This window comes from Patagioenas fasciata, chromosome 24, assembly GCF_037038585.1.
Source record: "Patagioenas fasciata isolate bPatFas1 chromosome 24, bPatFas1.hap1, whole genome shotgun sequence".
In the NCBI taxonomy this organism is placed as follows: domain Eukaryota; kingdom Metazoa; phylum Chordata; class Aves; order Columbiformes; family Columbidae; genus Patagioenas; species Patagioenas fasciata.
In genome coordinates this window covers 2,419,367-2,438,422 of record NC_092543.1, presented here as the reverse complement: position 1 = coordinate 2,438,422, position 19,056 = coordinate 2,419,367, and the positions used below count along the sequence as shown (strand labels likewise).

Here is a 19,056-nt window from a genome sequence, read left to right as displayed (position 1 = left end):
GGGCCATTTTTGGTGGCTTCTCTATCATCGCAACCCAAGTTTTCTACCATACCTATTGCCGCTGGAAGGTGCCTCAGAAGGCTGCTTGGGATGGAGCTTTTATCAGGAAACATCCCCAAATCCTCTTATTTTGTCCAGGAAGGCTCCACAGGTGGTTTGCATGGCAAGCTGGGTGGACAAGTCCATGTCACCATCCTGATGGACTCTCGGCGATCGGCGAGCAAATTGTTTGGGTCAAAAAAGGCAATTTTGCCCACCTCTGAACATGCGAAGAGCAAAACGCCTTCCCCAGGGGTCGGTGTGTCCCCTGGGACACATTGCAGAGGGATTTCTGTCCCAGAAAAGAAGCAAATCGGGCAATTCAAAGGCAGCTTTTCCCAAATATTTCAGATATCGAGGACGGGAGTTTGTCCAATGGCTGATACGGAAGGAAGAACGAGGAATGCTCATCCAAGTGTGAAGTCCTAAAAAAAACCAAGAAACAGTTGCAAGATGGATTAAAATCCTGCATTTTTGAGCCTGATTTCAGCTTGTTTTGCGAGATCCCTAAATCCCAAGTGGTTTAGGAGCCTGTGGAAAGCCCCCCCAAAAAATATGGAGTGTGCAAAGCCCCACGTGCAGATTCCAAAACCCATTTGGCAATTTCTGTAGCCAAGAACAGACCAAAAAAAGCAACATTTTGGATTATTTCAGTTTGGGGACTGAATATGCACTGAATGTTGAGGTGGACAAACAAACCAAAATTAAATATTGCATTAAATTAGTTACAAATGGGCACAATGACTTCACACAAGGAGAGAGCTGAAGCTAAAAACGGTCAGGAATTTCGGGGAAGGAAAATCTATTCCTACATATATCAGGAAGAAACATCTCCAGCAAACATCTAGTGCAGGACATATGTCCACAGAGGCGATTTTCACTGTTTTTTGGTGTTTTCTTCTAAAAAAACCCGACACCAATCTTGGTTTTTGGACCTTGTTTGGGAGCAACTCTTGCTGCAGAGGTGAAATTTGGCTGTGAAGAAACGCATCGATCGCATGGATGGAATCACAGCACTGGACGTATTTATGTTCTCATTTATATATTTGTATTCTTCTCCTATTTCTGGGATATATCTGTATGTATATATTCTAACTGAATGGCCCAAAACTGCCACATCGCCCAGGGTGTTTGGCCTCCGTCAAGACGTGGTTAACGTGATGCTGAAGGGGAATGTTCCCATTGGCGCAAAGCTCCAACCGGAGGGAATTTGGGATGAAAAAGTCTCACCGTACACAGAATTTAACATTTTAAACTGATATTTTCCCCCTATTTCCATTGTGCGCTTTTGGGGGTGATTTTTGGGGTGTTTTTTCTTTTAACACCAATTCCCGGGAAATTGGTGCTGGCAAAGCAGGGCCGAAAAGACCGCTGGCTTAGCCGTCATTAGAATAAGAGTCATGTATTCCTCACCGCCGAGATGCACATAATTAGAAATTAGAAAAAGGTCAGATATCACCATTATCAACTCAATCAGCTGCCGAGTGCCACACAGTCAATTAATTCAGCATCTGTATTTTTTACGACCCCGCGCACGTCCGCCGTCGGACTGTAACTCTTTATCCGGACAGATATACGACGCAGTGGAGCAGGGACATAAAATGAGACCCTAAGCAAATGAGCTGAGATAATTGAGAGATTTATTTTTTATACATATATGTGTCAGGTCTTCTTGCCTTTGCCCTTGAATATTGACTTTCATGGCCATTGAGCCCTGGGAAGATGCAGAGAGCCGGGGCGCGACGCCTCCGCCTCGCGGTTCGCAAGGGAAAAAGAAGGAAAAAAGGAAAATAAAGGAAAAAATTCGAAGAAGAAAGGCAAATAAAAAGAAAATAGAATATTTGCAACCACAACCTGTCATTCCTGTTGTTCACCCACCAAAAATTCGCCTTCCCCATTGTGAAGCCACCACCCCAGTTGGGATTTTTGAGGACGTTTCCCCACCGTGGTGACCGGCAGTTTGTAAAGATGACCACTAAAATTTGCAAGTTAAAAACACCCTTTTAAATGCAAAGACGCTTTGTTACATAAAACCCGATTTATTGCCCCGGAGTGAATAGCTGAAATTTTATATATTATGCAAGATTTCAAACAGCAGCTGTAAAACTTCAGGTTCCAGGCTCGGCACGGGGAATGTTTTATGTGTAAATTTTTTCCTGTTTATGGGGTACGTTTTAATGAGGCCCAGGCTGATGGCGGAGCCGCAGCCCCATAATCTCGTTAGAAGAAGTGGCCTCCGGAGAATAACCAAACACTTCTCCACATCCAGGGCTTATTTTTGGGGGCAAGAAGAGCAATTCCCACGAACGCAACGGGAATTTTTGTGCGTTTTGCAGAGGTGTGATTGATGGGGAGGGAAAAGGAACGTACAGGTGCGGAGGGATGGACTCTGGGATTGGTTTTGGGTGAGAATATTGATTTTTTTGGCTGGTTTTGGTGTTTTGAGAGAGGAAATGCATTTAATTCTACTGTAAGGATCAGCTTCAAGTTAGATTTTCAGTGTGAATATTGATTTTTTTGGGCTGTTTTGAGAAAGGAAATGCATTTAATTCTACCATAAGGATCCGTTCCAGGTTACATTTTGGGTGGGAATATTAATTTTTATGGATTTTTATCCAATTTTAACTGCTGTTATTATCCTTGCATAGATGGTGAAGGCGATCCAGGTGCTGCGCATCCACCTCCTGGAGCTGGAGAAGGTCAACGAGTTGTGCAAAGACTTTTGCAACCGCTACATCACCTGCCTCAAAACCAAGATGCACAGTGATAACCTACTCAGGAACGACTTGGGGGGGCCCTACTCCCCTAACCCCTCCTCCATCAGCCTCCACCCCCAGGTAACGCCTCAAAAATCGCCCGTAATCCCCAGCGTTGCACATTGGGCAATGGGTGAATCGCAGGTCGCTCTGCAACTCTTGGGGTCTCCTGACAATTCATGAAAACCTAACCGCAGTTGAGGAAAATAATTAAAAATAACACATATCTTGCTTATTTGGTGCAATAAATGATGCTGTGGTTAATTTGGGGGTTTTATGGCCTTTTTTAATGCCTTAAAAATCGCCCGTAATCCCCAGTGTTGCATGTTGGCCAAAGGGTGAGTTGAGGGTCTCTCTACAACTATTGGGGCTTCCTGAAAATTCATGAAAACCCATTCCCAGTTGAGGAAAATAGTTACAAATAACCCGTATCTTGCTCATTTGCTGCAATAAGTGACGCTGTGGTTAATTTTGGGCTTTTATGGTCTTTTTTTAACACCTTAAAAATCATCCGTAATCCCCAGCATTGCACGTTGGCCAAAGGGTGAGTTGAGGGTCGCTCTACAGTTCTTGAGGCCTCCTGAAAATTAATGAAAACTCATTCCCAGTTGAGGAAAATAGTTACAAATAACCCATATCTTGCTCATTTGGCACAATAAATGATGCTGTGGATAACTTAGGGGGTTTATGGCCTTTTTCAATGCCTTAAAAATCGCCCGTAATCCTCAATGTTGCATGTTGACCAATGGTTGAGTTGAGGGTCTCTCTACAATGCTGTGGATAATTTGGGGGTTTTATGGCCTTTTTTTACACCTTAAAAATCATCCATAATCCCCAGTGTTGCATGTTGGCCAATGGTTGAGTTGAGGATCTCTCTACAACTCTTGAGGCCTCCTGAAAATTCATGAAAACTCATCTCCAGTGGAGGAAAATAGTTACAAATAACCCATATCTCGCTCATTTGGTGCAATAAATGATGCTGTGGTGATTTCTTTTCTTTTTTTCTTTTTTTTTTTTTCTGACCTTTTTATCCATGGGTTTGGCAGAGCCACAACCCCAATGTTTGTGTCTCTGCACAACAGAGAGGTGAGAAATTCTCCGAAACTCTTCCATTGCAGCAAAGAAACATCGCAGGGATGGAAAGTGGGCAAGAAATTTGCATTTTTTTGGTGAAAAATACTTATTGATGGGAGGAACAGAAACATCGTGATTGTCTCCACCATCTCCTCTCTCCCCGTTCTCTTCATTTCGAGACAGCTCAACAGAGTGGCTGGAGAGCAGTCAGGCAGAAAGGGACCTGGGGGGACTGATGGACAGGAAGCTCAACATGAGCCAGCAGTGTGCCCAGGTGGCCAAGAAGGCCAATGGTGTCCTGTCCTGTACCCAAACCAGCGTGGTCAGCAGGACAAGGGCAGTGATCCTTCCCCTGTGCTCTGCACTGGGGAGGCCACACCTGGAGTGTTGTGTTCAGTTCTGGGCCCCTCAGCTCAGGAAAGAGATTGAAGTGCTGGAGCGGGTCCAGAGAAGAGCAACAAGACTGGGGAAGGGACTTGAACACAAGCCCTATGGGGAGAGGCTGAGGGAGCTGGGCTTGTTCAGTCTGGAGCAGAGGAGGCTTAGAGGGGAGCTCAGCACTCTCTAGAACGACCTGAAGGGCAGTTCTAGCCAGGGGGGATTGGGCTCTTCTCCCAGGCACTCAGCAACAGGACAAGGGGGCAGGGGCTTCAACTCTGCCAGGGGAAATTGAGGCTGGAGATTCGAAAGCAATTCTGTGCAGAGAGAGTGGTCAGCATTGGAATGGCTGCCCAGGGAGGTGCTGGACTCACCGGCCCTGGAGGGTTTTAAACTGGGATTGGCCATGGCACTTAGTACCATGATCTGGTAATGGACTGGAGTTGGACCAAGGGTTGGACTGGATGAGCTCTGAGGGCTTTCCAACCCAGTCCATGCTGTGATGCTGTAACAGACTTTTAGATCTCAAAAACCCTTTTTGGCTTTGCTGTTCCTTTTTTCCTCGTCATATTTTCCAGTTCTCCCCCAGCAATCCCACCTTGACTTTTGGGTTTTTTTTTGGTGTAATTTGGGTTTTAACCGGGAGAAGGAAACATCTGGTGACTCAAGCACAGTGGGCAAATGCAAGGATGTGCCCAAGAACTGCAGAAACACCAAGTGAAACAACCAAACCAAGCTGCACCTTGGTGGAATTTGGGGCAAAACAAGGGATTTTTAACTTAATATTTGGAAAAATGTTGTGCATGAGTTGGGGTTTTCATGGGATAAATGTTGACCGGTTGACCCCAGAAACTTCCTTGATGTGACATTGGGTGTCACTTAGGGATTTGTGGCTCTCAAATACTGGATTTTTTAGGCAGAAAATGAAATTGAAATAAGTGCAGCCAGTTCAAAATAAACCAGAGGCTGGTGGTTTTTTTAGGGCTTTTCAGGACATTTTTAGGCTGGTAGAAATGAAAAATAAGAGTGATTTTTAGCAGCTGAACTCCAAGCGCCTCAGAGTTTGATGCCAACGTGACGCTTCTGGCCACTTTCTTCCCCCAGCGCTGCGAAGGGAAAAACTCCCCCAAAAGTTTTACTTTCTTATTTGAGTTTCCTGAAAGCACCAAACCACTTAATCGTTGCTCTAAAAAAAACCCCGGCCTCTCTCTATTTCCTAATAATCTCTAGAAATGGACTTATTATCCCTTCGCTGCTTTATGGGAGCATTCCTTATGATCAAAATTAGCAAGACACTTGCATAAAAGAGAACAATAATTGCTCAACGAGCATCTCGTTTGTAATTTATTAGTTTCTATTATTGTGCGTCGCCATGGCAACAGCTCGCATCCCGGCTGATGAGAGAGATGTTAGATATGAGCCGACGAAGCTCCTGGTCCCAGCAAATGGAGATGCACGGTTTTTATCAGTAATTTTCATGAAAATAATAAGTGAGGGAGTTAATGAGATGGAAAGCCGTCCTGTGGCTATTGTGATATTTTTTTTTAAAGTGTTGATCTAATTAGAATGCATCGGTCAGGAAAAGTAATGAGGATTTAGTGCTTCACAAAGAGGTGGGGATCGTATCAGAAAATTAGCACAAGTCATCGGAAAATAATCAGGCCCGTGGAGACGTCCCAAGCGCCTCCGATTCCTGTGAACCCGGAGCCGCCGCCGTTTGCCTTCCAGGCAAGACAAAGTTGAGAAATTCAAGTGGAGATTTGAAGGCATTTGCTAAATAAATGGGAATTCACCCAGAAAGACCCAAGTGGAGGGGAAACACCGTCTCGGCGGTGATGGGCATCGAAATATTCCTGGTGATGGACCAGAAGGAGCTGCCGTCTTGTCTGGTCATTGGATGAGGATGATGGAGCAATGACGGTATGGGAGAGAATTTTTTCTAATTATCCAACCAAGAAATGTCAAGTGCCTGAATACATGCAATACTCACTGAGTCTTTTTGAGTCGTCACAGATAAGGTGTAAAAAAAAAAGGGTGGAAATACTTGGTACCCATCAGTTGAGTTTTAAGGGCCAGAGGCCTGAAGAATCACGGGATCGGTGTTTAAAAATGGCGGGTGGGATGACTTCAATAATTATTGTGCTATGCATCTGGGCAGGAACAACCCCAGGTTCCAGTGTAAGTTGGGGAATGAGCTATTAGAGAGCAGTGTAGGGAAAGGGAGCTGGGGGTCCTGGGGACAGCAGGGTGAGCATGAGCCAGCACTGGGCCCTTGTGGGGCCACAAAAGGTTCCACTTAAATTTGAGAAGCAACTTGTTGGGGGTGAGGGTGTCAGAGCCTGGCCCAGGCTGCCCAGGGAGGTTGTGGAGTCTCCTTCTCTGCAGACATTCAAACCCGCCTGGACCCCTTCCTGTGGAACCTCAGCTGGGTGTTCCTGCTCCATGGGGGATTGCACTGGATGAGCTTTCCAGGGCCCTTCAACTCCTCACACTCTGGGATTCTGTGATTCTGTAACACAGGTAAAACAGCTAAGAGGTGGCTAATTTAGGTATTGTTTTAAAATATCGAAATAAAGGAAATGTGACTAATATCAACGAACAAGCTTTTCTCAGGGCATGGGAGCAGCATCAACTATTTTATGAGCAGATGCACCAAGTTGGTCACGAAAGCCAAATATTTCCATTTTTTGTGAAGATTTTTACCGTGGGACAGCCTGCTTGAGAAATTATGGATGTGCAATAGCAAGGATGTCAACCAAAACTGAGAAGACAACGTCCAGAGCTGCCAAAATGGCGTTGTGGGAGAACTGCGGTTGGATTTCCCTGGTGTATCCAATAGCACGGCCCTTGCCTTGGTGTCATTTGTGCTTTTGAAGATGAAAAATGCAAGAATTTCTGGAAATGCAGAAATGCCTGAAGATGATGGAAAGAGGAGAGAAAGACCCAAACAAGTGTTTTGCCGGTTGCCGAAATCTCATGTTGCCAAGTCTGGTGTTGGCCACGTTTGGGTAAAAATCCAACATTTTTGGTGATGTCCTCAGCCTTCCCTGAACCTTCGTTACCTTATTGACATTTTTCTACCCTGTTTCCTCCATCACTTTGTTCTTTGTGCTGTGCGTTGTTTTGCGGAAGAGTTTTAGCTTCTCTACCTTGCAAACCCACCAAGCAATTCCTCTTCTTCCGTTTTTCTTGGTTGGTTTTCGCTCCCGTGAGTCCTCACCAGACTCTTTAACTCTCTCCCTTCATGTAATGAATATTTTTTTGGGTTTTTCTGACAGGGACAGGAAAGGAGAGGTGCTTGTTGCATGGGGAAAATCCAATTTAACCCGACAGTTCAACTTCCCTTCAACATCCAAGTTGTCCTCACTGCTCTCCAATTGACTTCGCTTCCAAGAAAAACCCCACCACAAAGCCGATCACCTGGTGGAACGCCAGACTTCTAGGGACACTTAAATTGGGTTAAATTTTGCATTTTTCAGCTGTTGTTTTGAGTGAGAATCGCAGCAGATTGGCACTGTTTATTCATATTAGGCATTTTCAGGACGCCATTTCTTCTTCTCATCTTCCCACCCATCGTGTGGGTGGTTGGAGGTGACAGTTGGGTTGTCTGGACTTGATGCAGTAATTCTCTCTATAAATCTTAATTTATATAACTTTGCCCCATGGACAAGCCGGGGTTTCTCTGTCACTAATATTTAAATACAACTTTGTTCTTTTTTCCATCTCCATCCATCCACAAAGGAGCTTTAAGAACCTCCTTTCTATGACTTTGAGTTTGACCGACTCTTTCTCCTTAAACTCATTGGTTTCTTTTCTTTTTCCACAATTCTGCCCCAACTTAACTCGATCACAAACACATTTTACAGAGTTGAGATAAGGTTCAAATTTTCATGTGCACCACCCCAAAATAAATAAAAATTAATAAACATCATACAGAGGAAGGACATCAGCCCAAGTAGCATTTGCCTACACTTGGACACTTGATCGCTGGCAGTTGATGTATTGTAAGAAAGGTCATTTTGGTTTTTTTTGGTCTTTTTCTTCATTAAGGTGACTTTATTTGGAGAGATCGTGTTTTCCTATCAGTGCTGAGATGCGGCTCTGCAGAGACACCTACTGAGACAGTTCTTTTTACACTCAAGATTCTGAGTCGCTGGAAACATTTCAACTTCGAGACCTAAAATATCAAACATTTTCCACTGCAGCAAAACCCCAAGTGTAACATAATTTTGGCTGACATTTGCCACCCAAGGCAATTAGCGTGCGAAATATATTTTTTTTAAATCTTGGAGATATGTTGACAGAAAGGGACGTGGGAGGACTAATGGACAGGAAGCTCAACATGAGCCAGCAGTGTGCCCAGGTGGCCAAGAAGGCCAATGGTGTCCTGTCCTGTACCCAAACCAGCGTGGTCAGCAGGACAAGGGCAGTGATCCTGCCCCTGTGCTCTGCACTGGGGAGGCCACACCTGGAGTGTTGTGTTCAGTTCTGGGCCCCTCAGCTCAGGAAAGAGATTGAAGTGCTGGAGCGGGTCCAGAGAAGAGCAACGAGACTGGGGAAGGGACTTGAACACAAGCCCTATGGGGAGAGGCTGAGGGAGCTGGGCTTGTTCAGTCTGGAGCAGAGGAGGCTTAGAGCTGAGCTCAGCACTCTCTAGAACGACCTGAAGGGCAGTTCTAGCCAGGGGGGATTGGGCTCTTCTCCCAGGCACTCAGCAACAGGACAAGGGGGCAGGGGCTTCAACTCTGCCAGGGGAAATTGAGGCTGGAGATTAGAAAGCAATTCTGTGCAGAGAGAGTGGTCAGCATTGGAATGGCTGCCCAGGGAGGTGCTGGACTCACCGGCCCTGGAGGGTTTTAAACTGGGATTGGCCATGGCACTTAGTGCCATGATCTGGTAATGGACTGGAGTTGGACCAAGGGTTGGACTGGATGAGCTCTGAGGGCTTTCCAACCCAGTCCATTCTGTGATTCTGTGATTCTGTGATCTGTATTTATTTTAAGGCTGAGTTTCTACTTCCATTGGGTGCCCTTGGGTTCGCAGTGTCACTGCAGAAAAAATGTGATATTTTTTCCTTATCTTTTTCTAATAATTAGTAATATTCTGCTTTTTTGAGCACCACTGAGCTGGTGTTTTGGGACAGTTTTCATAAAATGCCGTTGAAAATGACTTTGACCACTAGATCTGGAAACAGCGTTTTCTTGTTTCAGTTTTCCGATATCCCAAATTATTTCTTCGCAGTTTCTTCCAATTTCTTCCCTCCTAAATGTCATTTTTTTTGAGGAATCGTGGAAAAACAGGAGGTCCCAGGCTGGTTCACATTTCTGGTCACCCCCAGATTTTTTGAGGTTCTCCAAGGGCAACATTTGGTTTTCTAGGGATATTTACCCCCAGAGAAGGCCCAACGATGCCATGTTTTCCCCCCAGCAACGGGAAATGTGGACACAAGGGTACCCGAATTGCCGACTGAATGATGCACCCATATCATGTCTTGATGTCCAGTTAATTAATTTGTACCTTCAGATTACCATCTCTGTACTTTGCTTGCAAGGACAAGAGGAGTGATGGCTTTTCCTGACCTGTCCGCATTTGCGTGGTCACATTTTCCGGTGTTGTCACATATTAATAGTCCAGATAAATCCTATTTTCTTAGGCCAAAAAAAACTGGTTTCCTAGAGAAATGCATCGAAATTAGGGGAAATTGAATAAAAAAGGTGAAAAAAATCCCGTTTTTGGCATTTTGTTCGACAGCTGTGAACCACTTGGACACCAGAGAAAATGGGTAGAAAAGGGGCAAAAAAGGTTGTTATTGCAAGAAATGAGGGCGGTTTTATTGCCATTACAGTTGGGCAAATTAGAGATATTCGCTTTTCTTTGCCTTATTTTGAAATGGTAGTTTTTCTAAATATTATCAGTGTAACGCACGGGAGTCCTGCATCCCTCTGCATTCCCCCATAATGATGACACCCTTCCCTTCCCTTCCCTTCCCTTCCCTTCCCTTCCCTTCCCTTCCCTTCCCTTCCCTTCCCTTCCCTTCCCTTCCCTTCCCTTCCCTTCCCTTCCCTTCCCTTCCCTTCCCTTCCCTTCCCTTCCCTTCCCTTCCCTTCCCTTCCCTTCCCTTCCCTTCCCTTCCCTTCCCTTCCCTTCCCTTCCCTTCCCTATTGCATTAAATACTCAAATAATCATTCAGTTTGGGAATTATCGGTATTTAAAATTAGGATGTTGCGTGCATGTAAAATTAAGGTTGGGTGTGTTTCTTTCCGCAGGAGATGCTGCAGAGCTCCCCCGCGGCGCTGCCGCCCGCGCCCAACACTGCGCCCGGCGTGGTGGTGCCGGCAGCGCTCCCGCCGGCGAACATGGCCATGAGCGGCGGCGGCTCCCCCGCCGTGCCAGGTGGGACCGCGGCACGATGGCGGGAGAAGTGTGGGGATTTGGGGACCCCCCCGTGAGGTGTTTTTTTTGGGTTGTTCCGTAGGCGGCGCGTTGTACCAGCCGGTGACAATGGTGACGTCGCAGGGACAGGTGCTGGCTCAGGCCATTGCACCCGGCGCCCTGCAGATCCCCAGCGCACAGGTGAGACCCGTTGTGGCGTGTGACCCCGATTTCTCCATAAATTCAACCCTCAGTGTATCCTAAATTCTTAATTAGTAAGAAACATTGATTAAATCCGACAGCTGGGCTCTTCGGGGTACCCAATGATTTATAGCGATGACCTCGCAAATTGTAGTGATGCTTATACTGTTGCTGTGTTATAGAGTATTACAATATATCCTTAATAATATAGACCATATAATTATATATTTATACACAATTATATAAGCAATATAGAATATTTATAGTATGCAATACATATATAATAATATGCAATTAGTTATTATTTTATTACAGCATATATCATAATGTAACATAACGTAACGTAACGTAACGTAACGTAACGTAACGTAACGTAACATAACATAACATAACATAAATCATGCCCTAATTGTTAGGTGATAAGATAACTATATGATCTAACATGATCTAATATATGATATGATATGATTAATAAATTCTATTCTATTCTATTCTATTCTATTCTATTCTATTCTATTCTATTCTATTCTATTCTATTCTATTCTATTCTATTAAATATATGGTATCGTATCATATTATATAGTGTATAATTTCACTTTATTATATAAATTTATTTTATTATTTTTATTATTTTATTTTATTTATAACAAACATATCATTCCATGGCTCTGGTATCACCAGCATTCCTGTCTGCTGTTGCAGTAACATCACCCATGGGAAAAGTCTCATTTTTTCCTCCTTCTTTATGGATTTGGGGGTATTTTTTGGCAATTAGCTCTGTTTTTATTCATGTCTTCCCCACATGGCCTCATTCTTGCATTAAGTTGGGCTAAAAGTGGATTTATTGGGACAACTTGCTCTCCCTTTTGGCTGCATTGCAACCTGGGGTTGCATCTGGGCAGGAACAACCCCGGGTTCCAGTGTAAGTTGGGGAATGAGCTATTAGAGAGCAGTGCAGGGAAAGGGAGCTGGGGGTCCTGGGGACAGCAGGGTGAGCATGAGCCAGCACTGGGCCCTTGTGGCCAGGAAGCCAATGGGACCTGGGGTGGGTTAGAAGGGGGTGGTCAGTAGGTCAGAGAGGTTCTCCTGCCCCTCTGCTCTGCCCTGGGGAGACCACACCTGGAATATTGTGTCCAGTTGTGGCCCCTCAGCTCCAGAAGGACAGGGAACTGCTGCAGAGAGTCCAGCGCAGCCACCAAGATGCTGAAGGGAGTGGAGCATCTCCCGTGTGAGGAAAGGCTGAGGGAGCTGGGGCTCTGGAGCTGGAGAAGAGGAGACTGAGGGGGGACTCATTCCTGGGGATCAATATGGAAAGGGGCAGTGTCAGGAGGATGGAGCCAGGCTCTTCTGGGTGACACCCAGTGACAGGACAAGGGGCAATGGGTGCAAACTGGAACACAGGAGGTTCCACTGCAAGAGGAGAAGCAACTTGTTGGGGGTGAGGGTGTCAGAGCCTGGCCCAGGCTGCCCAGGGAGGTTGTGGAGTCTCCTTCTCTGCAGACATTCAAACCCGCCTGGACCCCTTCCTGTGGAACCTCAGCTGGGTGTTCCTGCTCCATGGGGGATTGCACTGGGTGAGCTTCCCAGGGCCCTTCAACCCCTGACACTCTGGGATTCTGTGATTCCTTCCAATCCCCCATTCCCCAGGAATTTGGGCAAAACCCCTTAATTTCTGCTGATCAACAAACATCCCCCCATGCAAATTTTATTCTGAAACGCTTCAATTTAACTGCCATTTTTTTTTTTTGTAAAAAAAGGTCATTTTAGCAACGGCTGACAGGTTTCATTACCTTTTTTAAATTTCTGCCTTTAATATTTCGCTGCCGCAGACTCAAATCTTGCAGCAAAACCCTCCGCACCATGATAAACAGGCGCTCGGGGAGTATCAGGGCATGGGGGGAGCCCCGGACAAGCACCTCGGCCGCCCATTTATTCATCCAGAGCCAGGGGAACCGCGGGGCCTGATGTTTAATTCATCCCGGATCTGCCTTTTGATGAAGAACTGGGGAAATAAAATAATACCAAAAAAATCCCTTTTTAACTTAAACGCCGCTCAGTTTCCACGACCTCGTTAAAACTGCTCCTCCATGTTTATTTTTGATATTTCTTACTGGGGGGAAAGCAAATTTTCACTAGACGGACACGTTGCTCCTTATGGTGGGAGAGGGGGAGGAATTCAGGTTGATGGGTGGTGGGGGTTTAACCTCTACTGTATGAAATCATCCTTGATCTATTTCTCTTTTAATAAATAATACTTCAACCCCCTCATTGCACATCGAAAATGGTTGTGACAGCATCACCACGGTCCCCAACTGTGCTGGTGCCACCGCAGGGAGAAGATGCTCGTTGCCCTTTGAAAAGCATTGGCAAAACAATAAGATATTTAATAGAGATCCTGGGCGAAACTGGGGATTTATTGCAAGTTTTTTGGGGAAAAAAGGGGATTCTGATGCAAGCATTTGGGGGAAAATAATGGATTTCAATGCAAGTTTTTTTGGGGGAAGAAAAATAGGATTTTGATGCTCCGTGTGAGCTCTTGTTTGTTGCACTTGCTCCTCTCTCATTTTAGGTTGGTTTTGCTCATTTTTGGGGTTGGTTTTGCTCCTTTTTGGGGGGTTTTCAGCCAATTCTCTCCCCGTTCCTCTCCCCCATCAGGTGAACCTGGATCTCACCTCCCTCCTCGATGGCGAGGACAAGAAGTCCAAGAACAAGCGGGGGGTCCTGCCCAAACACGCCACCAACATCATGCGCTCCTGGCTCTTCCAGCACCTCATGGTGAGCAAAACACCCTGCAAGCCGTAAAAAAAAAAAAGGCAAAAAAACCCCAACATTAACAAATCAAGGTGGTGGTTTGTTTGAATTTCTATTTAGAGTCACAGCTTTGATTTACTTTAGGAGTATTTAGGGTTGCAAGCATTTTCACTGCAGGTGGCAAAAATACTCCCTTAGTGCATGAAGAAGCAAATAACAACAGAGCGGGGCTTCCCCAAATGGTTGTGGAGGGGTGATGGGTCGTTTTTTTCGCAGTTTACAACTCCAAAAATACCATTTTCCAGCCAATCGGCGCGGGAAAAGCTCCACAGCTTTGTGTCAACCGGTAGTCAAAACACAGAATTGCAAAATTTGATGTGTTTTTGGGGAGCTTGGAGGATGCAACCAGTTTATTTTCATGCAAGGAGAAAGCAGAGCTGGAAGAAGGACAGGAAGCTAAAAAAAAAGCTGATTTTTTTCAGCATAATTTGGCCAAGAAATCACTCAGAAGCTGGTTGTGTGAGCAACCAGGAAGGTTGGAGACCCCCAAGATGGACCATAACATCTCCAAGGAGTAGCTTGGGGTTAAACATGACCCAGGACATGGAACAGCTGGATACAGATTTGTCAACAGAAAAATGATGTAGAAAAGCAGAAACTTGAGGAGCTGGGTGCCAGGAGAGCCCCATGGTTGAGATTTCTAAAACTGGAGCAAAAAACTAAAATAAATGGGTTTTCTCCTGAATGGTTGGACCTTCGCTCTCCGCCTGGGTCTCATGGTCATTCTGCTCTGCCCTGGGGAGACCACACCTGGAATATTGTGTCCAGTTGTGGCCCCTCAGCTCCAGAAGGACAGGGAACTGCTGCAGAGAGACCAGCGCAGCCACCAAGATGCTGAAGGGAGTGGAGCATCTCCCGTGTGAGGAAAGGCTGAGGGAGCTGGGGCTCTGGAGCTGGACAAGAGGAGACTGAGGGGGGACTCATTCCTGGGGATCAATATGGAAAGGGGCAGTGTCAGGAAGATGGAGCCAGGCTCTTCTGGGTGACAACCAGTGACAGGACAAGAGGCAATGGGTGCAAACTGGAACACAGGAGGTTCCACTGCAAGAGGAGAAGCAACTTGTTTGGGGTGAGGGTGTCAGAGCCTGGCCCAGGCTGCCCAGGGAGGCTGTGGAGTCTCCTTCTGTGCAGACATTCAAACCCGCCTGGACCCCTTCCTGTGGAACCTCAGCTGGGTGTTCCTGCTCCATGGGGGATTGCACTGGATGAGCTTTCCAGGGCCCTTCAACCCCTCACACTCTGGGATTCTGTGACGCTTGGGCAATTTCTCCATTGGGCATCAGAGACGTTGTGGTCTGAAACCTCAAAGCGTTGGTGCTCCTCATTTGATTGAGTTTGGAGTTTTGTAGCATCAGCGATGGAGAGATTTTTACCAAAAAAGAGACATTTTTAACTACTTTGGCATCCCTGGTGGGATGGAAGTCTCCTGCAGACCATGACTTCGGGTTCTCTCAAAGAAATCTCATCATTTTGGGGGGAAACAGCTGGAAAAGAAGTTGTGACTCAAGACCAGTATTGGCTCGTAGCTCTGAAAAATGACAGATGGGGCTGGTTGAATAATAACTGAATTTTGGGGGTTGGAAAGGAGGATTTTAGCATGGTTGGGAAGAGGCTGGTGAAGTGTTGAGTGTTGGTGGTCTCCCCGTACAGATGTTTTGGGGTGTTTTATTGATGCATCTGACAAAGGAGTGTTTTGGGTGACAATGGGGTTTGAAGCCCAAATCCAACCTCGAACAACAACCACTGCTAGAAAATTGCTAATATTAAAAAAACCCCAAACTGTATTCCTTCAAGGAAGAGCCATAAGGACACTGGGGAACCTGTGATGCTCTCGGATGCCACCTTTGTGTCTTGCAAATTCAGGATACCACCAAATTCTCCACTCAGCGCTACTGTTTGTGCACAGGGATGTCATTTCGCTGCCCCATCTCTCTTCTTTTCCAGCACCCCTACCCCACGGAGGACGAGAAGAGGCAAATCGCCGCCCAAACCAACCTGACCCTCTTGCAAGTCAACAACTGGTGAGCGTGTTGGTGGCCCGGTCGTCTTGTTGCCTTTAGAAATTGTTCTTTTTCACGCTTTTGGTGCTATTTAATGCTTTTTTGGGGGTCACTTGGGCGGTTAGGGTCTATTTTTGGGAGATGGGTTGGTGTGGTTTTAATTGTTGGTGTTCGTTTGTGGAGTCTCAGTGCCCTCTCCTGGCCAAGCCAAGATGTAGCACCTCCAACTCTGCTGGAAAAATTACTGGTAACATGCCACAGACTGATAAAATTGGGTAAAACACAAGCTTTTTTGGACCACGCAATCACTTTCGAAAGGGTTTTGTATTACAACTCATTGAATTGTTTTGATTTCTGTTGTCTTAACCCAAAATTGGTGTTAACAACTCTTTAATTTTCCCCGGAAAGGTTCATCAATGCCCGGCGGCGCATCCTGCAGCCCATGCTCGACGCCAGCAACCCCGACCCAGCGCCCAAAGCCAAGAAAATCAAATCTCAGCACCGGCCCACCCAGCGGTTCTGGCCAAACTCCATCGCGGCCGGGGTCCTGCAGCAGCAGGGTGGCAATTCGGGGACAAATCCTGATGGTAAGGACAAACCTGGGTGGCCTCTGCCCTTCCTGGGTGGGGTGGCCACACGTTAAATTACAGCCTGATGTTGGTGATTAAGGATTTCTAGAGTCTTTTATCTTCCTCTGGGTTAAAAAAAAATGTGTTGAAGAGGTGGCCCATTTGGCCAAGGGCACCAGCGATGAGGCATTCTGTCTCCTCAAGGATCATCCACTCTGGGGCATCACTTGGGGTGTCTCCTGAGGTGCTGGGGAGGAGATGAAGAAGGAGATGGGGAGAGGAGACAAAAAAAGACGAAAAGATGAGAAGAAGGGAGAAGATGGGGAGAAGGAAGATGGGGAGATGGAAGATGAAGAGAGAACAGATGATGAAGAGTAGAGAAGGTGGAGATTGAGATGAGATGAGATGAGATGAGATGAGATGAGATGAGATGAGATGAGATGAGATGAGATGAGATGAGATGAGATGAGATGAGATAGATATGAGATGAGATGAGATGAGCTGATGAGATGAGATGATGAGCTGAGATGAGATAAGATGATGATGAGATGATGATAAGACAGATGAGACAAGATGGGATGAGAAGATGAAGAGAAAATGGACAGAACAGATGATGAAGAGAAGAAGATGGAGATGACAGATGAGACAAGATTAGAAGATGGACAGAGAACAGATGATGATGAAAATGAAGAGAAGATGGAGATGAGAAGACAGTTGAGACAAGGTGGGAAGAGAGAAGATGAAGAGAAGATGGACAGAGAACAGATGATGACAACGAAGAGGAACAGAGAAGATGAAGAGAAGGTGAAGAAAGCTGAGATGAGCATGGACTAGACAAGATGAAAGAGGATGAAGAGAAAGTGGAAATGAAGAGAAGATGAAGATCTGCCCAACCAATGAGACACATGAGCTAAAAAAACGAAGGGTTGGACCTTGGGGAGTGTCTGGGGCAGGTGGGACACGTACTCTGTCTAAAACCAAGATTTTTCCTTGTTTTTATTTCTTGCTCTCTGCACTTTTTTTTTTGTCCTTTTTGTATTATCTGAGGAGTCTTTATTTCTGTAATTTTGCTATTTTTTCAATTTTGTTTTCAAATTTCAGGCTCGCTCAGCATGGACAACCTGCAACCCCTCTCATCAGCCACGGCCACCATGGCCATGCAGCAGGCCATGCTGGCCGCCCATGACGACTCGCTTGACGGCACTGAGGAGGAGGAGGAAGAGGAGGAGGAAGACGAGGACGAGATGGAGGAGGAGGAGGAAGAGGAAGAAGAGCTGGAGGAAGAGCCTGGTGGCCCTGCAGCGCCCGGCACTGACCTCAGCTTGGACCACAGTGACTCGCTGGAATAGCTCGTCCTGTGCCCTCCCCACACCTGCGACAGCACCGCACACTCCGATTCCCCCAAAAATGCCAAATATTACCAAAAATGGCGAGAACAAAAGAAGAATTGGTGAGAAAAGAGCAAATTGGAGGCACTGGCGGATGTCGAGGGAGAGCGACGTTGGCGCAGGGAAGCGAAAGACGCTTGTTTACAAGGCACATATTGTGGCCACGTTATTTTTTTTTTGTGGTTTTTTGTTTTTCAGGTTCTATTTTTATTTTTCCCTTTCCCCCGTCATTTTTGGGTAAGAAAACGTTTTTAGGGGAAACCGTTTCCCCCACGCGACACTGTCGGGTGACGGTGAATTGTCACCGGGCGCCACCGCGTCCGACGCTTGGATGTCTTGGTGCAAAAAAACACCCACGAACCACCCCAGGATTGATGCTTTTTGGGTCTTTCTCCCCCCCCAAAAAATGATTCACGGGAATAAATAACAAGCGGCGAAAAAGAATCATCAGCAAACGCAAATTCTGCTTCAGGTTGCGTCCGAGGATTTCACTGATTGCCCAAAACTTCCCGTTTGGGGCCCGTTTGCTGACTCCGGATGCAACTTTTGGGAAAAGGGAGGAAATGCCCCCAAATCCTTTAATTTATGTACTAAACCCCGATGAAATCTGGAAGAAAAACCCACTGCCATCCTTAAGGGCTGAGACGACGCTGAGTCGGGATGAGACATTTTGGCACCGATTCGGGATAAAAATGAATTTAAAAAGGCAGATTTTCAGCCGAAATTAAATGTTGACGTCCCAGATAGGAGGAAATACACTATTGTTGCTGGAAAGGTGGTTTTTCCCCCGATATTATGTGGGAAAATTGTGGAGTTTTAATGAGCCAGAGGGGATGATCAGCAAAACCAACCTAATGTATTGTAGGTTGTTTTGATTTGCAAAAGGGTGGATTTTGCCTAAAAATGTGCGGGGGGAAACACAAAAGAAAACACGGGGTAATAATAATAATAATAAAGGAATTTTCTTCTGCAGGTTCGTCCCATAAATGCAGGTTTCTGTAAGAAGAATTTTGCAGCTTTTTGCCCATTTTGTCCTTATTTTTTTGGCTCTTGAGGAGAGAAACAATAAAATAAAAGCAACTCGGGGGTGGAAAAAATCGACGAGAGACGCAATGGGCAGAAAAGCCTATTTTTCGATACTGATCTGGCGTGAATGTATCTGTAATTTCATAAAGGATTCATTGTGATTTAGTATTAATTCCTGGCGGTTTATTATAAAGTGCTACGAGATGAGGGTTTGCAGATGTATTTTCTTGGCAGAAAACCCCGAAAATGGGTGGATTAGACCCAAAATGGGGGAATAACCCCCCAAGGTGGGTGAATAACCCGATGAAATGGGTAAAAATCTCCCCCAAATAGGTGAATCAGCCCCAAAATGGGGGAATTGACCCAGAATCCATGACTGACAAACCCACGAAAATAAGTGATTTCCCCCCAAAAATGACCTGATTTTGACCCAAAATGAGTT

At 45.8% G+C, this 19,056-nt stretch overlaps 1 protein-coding gene across 6 annotated transcripts in view; it reads left to right on the top strand.

Annotated features, from left to right (window-relative positions):
* The window catches only part of PKNOX2 (PBX/knotted 1 homeobox 2), an 87,454-nt gene extending 68,628 nt beyond the window's left edge, over positions 1-18,826 (top strand). For all 6 annotated transcript variants that reach the window (XM_065855843.2, XM_071798748.1, XM_071798750.1 and 3 more), the window contains 7 exons: positions 2,688-2,876; positions 10,514-10,640; positions 10,723-10,820; positions 13,476-13,595; positions 15,576-15,652; positions 16,040-16,218; positions 17,302-18,826. In XM_065855843.2, the coding sequence (XP_065711915.2) occupies positions 2,688-2,876; positions 10,514-10,640; positions 10,723-10,820; positions 13,476-13,595; positions 15,576-15,652; positions 16,040-16,218; positions 17,302-17,549 (1,038 nt within the window). In that variant the 3' untranslated portion in view covers positions 17,550-18,826. The remainder of the gene's footprint in view (positions 1-2,687; positions 2,877-10,513; positions 10,641-10,722; positions 10,821-13,475; positions 13,596-15,575; positions 15,653-16,039; positions 16,219-17,301) is intronic.
* The last annotated feature ends 230 nt before the right edge of the window (positions 18,827-19,056 follow it).